At 59.1% G+C, this 1,270-nt stretch overlaps 1 protein-coding gene across 1 annotated transcript; it reads left to right on the top strand.

The window, feature by feature from the left end:
- The first annotated feature begins 280 nt into the window (after nucleotides 1-280).
- On the top strand, nucleotides 281-1,180 carry LOC112681339 (serine/arginine repetitive matrix protein 1-like). The gene has a single exon (XM_025551604.1). It carries the CDS (start codon nucleotides 281-283, stop codon nucleotides 1,178-1,180), a length of 900 nt encoding a protein of 299 aa, XP_025407389.1.
- Nucleotides 1,181-1,270: the final 90 nt, after the last annotated feature.

Below are 1,270 nucleotides of genomic sequence, written 5' to 3'. Positions count from 1 at the left end.
GACACAAAGACTCGAAGTTTTGTGAGGACGACGTAGTTTACTACAAATCACACCACCTGTCAAAAGCACATGACGGTTTTCACGCCGGTTTCGCACCTAAATGGTGGGGACCGGTACGCTTAGCAAAAAAAGTCGGTAAGGGTGTATTCTTAACCGACCAACATCCGCCACGGAAAATCCATGTGTCATGCCTGAAACGCGCCCATGACAACCACAGGAGGCCATAGGTACATTAAAAAAAAAAATTAAGAATGTACTAATCCTAAGTTGTTACAGAAATATGGCCGACAAGAGGGGAAACCCACCTCCTTCAACCCTCACACTCGAGGAGATCGCGACGACGCTGGAGAGGGTCACCAGGGCCGTCCGCACCACACAGCTCCCGCAGTCAGTGGAGGAGGTGCGCAGCATGCCGGAGGACGTGTTGCGGAGAGACCCTGTTCGGGACGCCATCTTTCAGAGAGGATGGGACGCATGCGTGGCCGCCGTCAACCGGACAATCCAGGCGGACAGGACGGCTCCACCAGCGGTGAGAGGTCGGAAAGGTCCACCACCATCGAAAACGGCAAAACCACGACCAACTACGACCCCGCCGACCCGTCCAACACAGCGTCTCCCGATCAAGGTCCCTCCAACCCCCTCAAACTGGTCAGTGGCTGAGCGTAGCCGTGTGCTTCGGGTAAAACCGGGCACCCCCTATCGCCCAACCAGCACCACGGCCGGACCCTCACCGTCTACGTCCAGGGGCAATCCCGGAACCCCGCAAGAGCGGGAGACGGTGAGACCGGTCGAGGAGACCAAGGAGAGGGGGCCCAGCACCAAGGCCCAGAAGAACCGGGAACGGTTCAGGGAGCTGTTGGCGAGGAAAAAGGCACGGAAGGCTGCAAACACCAGCCAACAACACCGGCTGGAAAAGCACCCGTCCTTACCCTCGACCTCCAGCTCCGCACCGCAAACTCCACCGACCACCACGGCACTCCCGGAGAGGATGGAGGTCGACCCACCGAGGCTGGAAGAGGCTACCACCTCAGAGAGCTCGGTCGGGTCGACGGAACCGAGCAGAGACGTCATAGACGTCTTCCTCAACACCCCATTCCTACTCCCGGAGACGCCTAGCATGGACGACGAGGAGGACCCGCCGTTCTTCAAGGGGACACCACCACAGTCCCCAAGCAGCTAGGTGAGCAATGCCAGCCCGGGCTCGGCCACCGTGGGTCGCACACTTTGTGTGGCTTAGCGGGGGAGTATGACACGGTCCGTAGTGGTCGTA

This window comes from Sipha flava, unplaced genomic scaffold, assembly GCF_003268045.1.
Source record: "Sipha flava isolate LNK unplaced genomic scaffold, YSA_version1 19009_pilon_pilon, whole genome shotgun sequence".
NCBI classification, from domain to species: domain Eukaryota; kingdom Metazoa; phylum Arthropoda; class Insecta; order Hemiptera; family Aphididae; genus Sipha; species Sipha flava.
The sequence above is the reverse complement of the archived record's forward strand: the minus strand, read 5'-3'. Positions and strand labels throughout refer to the sequence as shown.

Coding starts and splice junctions, on each gene's coding strand:
- LOC112681339 (XM_025551604.1), top strand. CDS start 281: ATGGCCGACAAGAGGGGAAACCCACCTCCTTCAACCCTCACACTCGAG.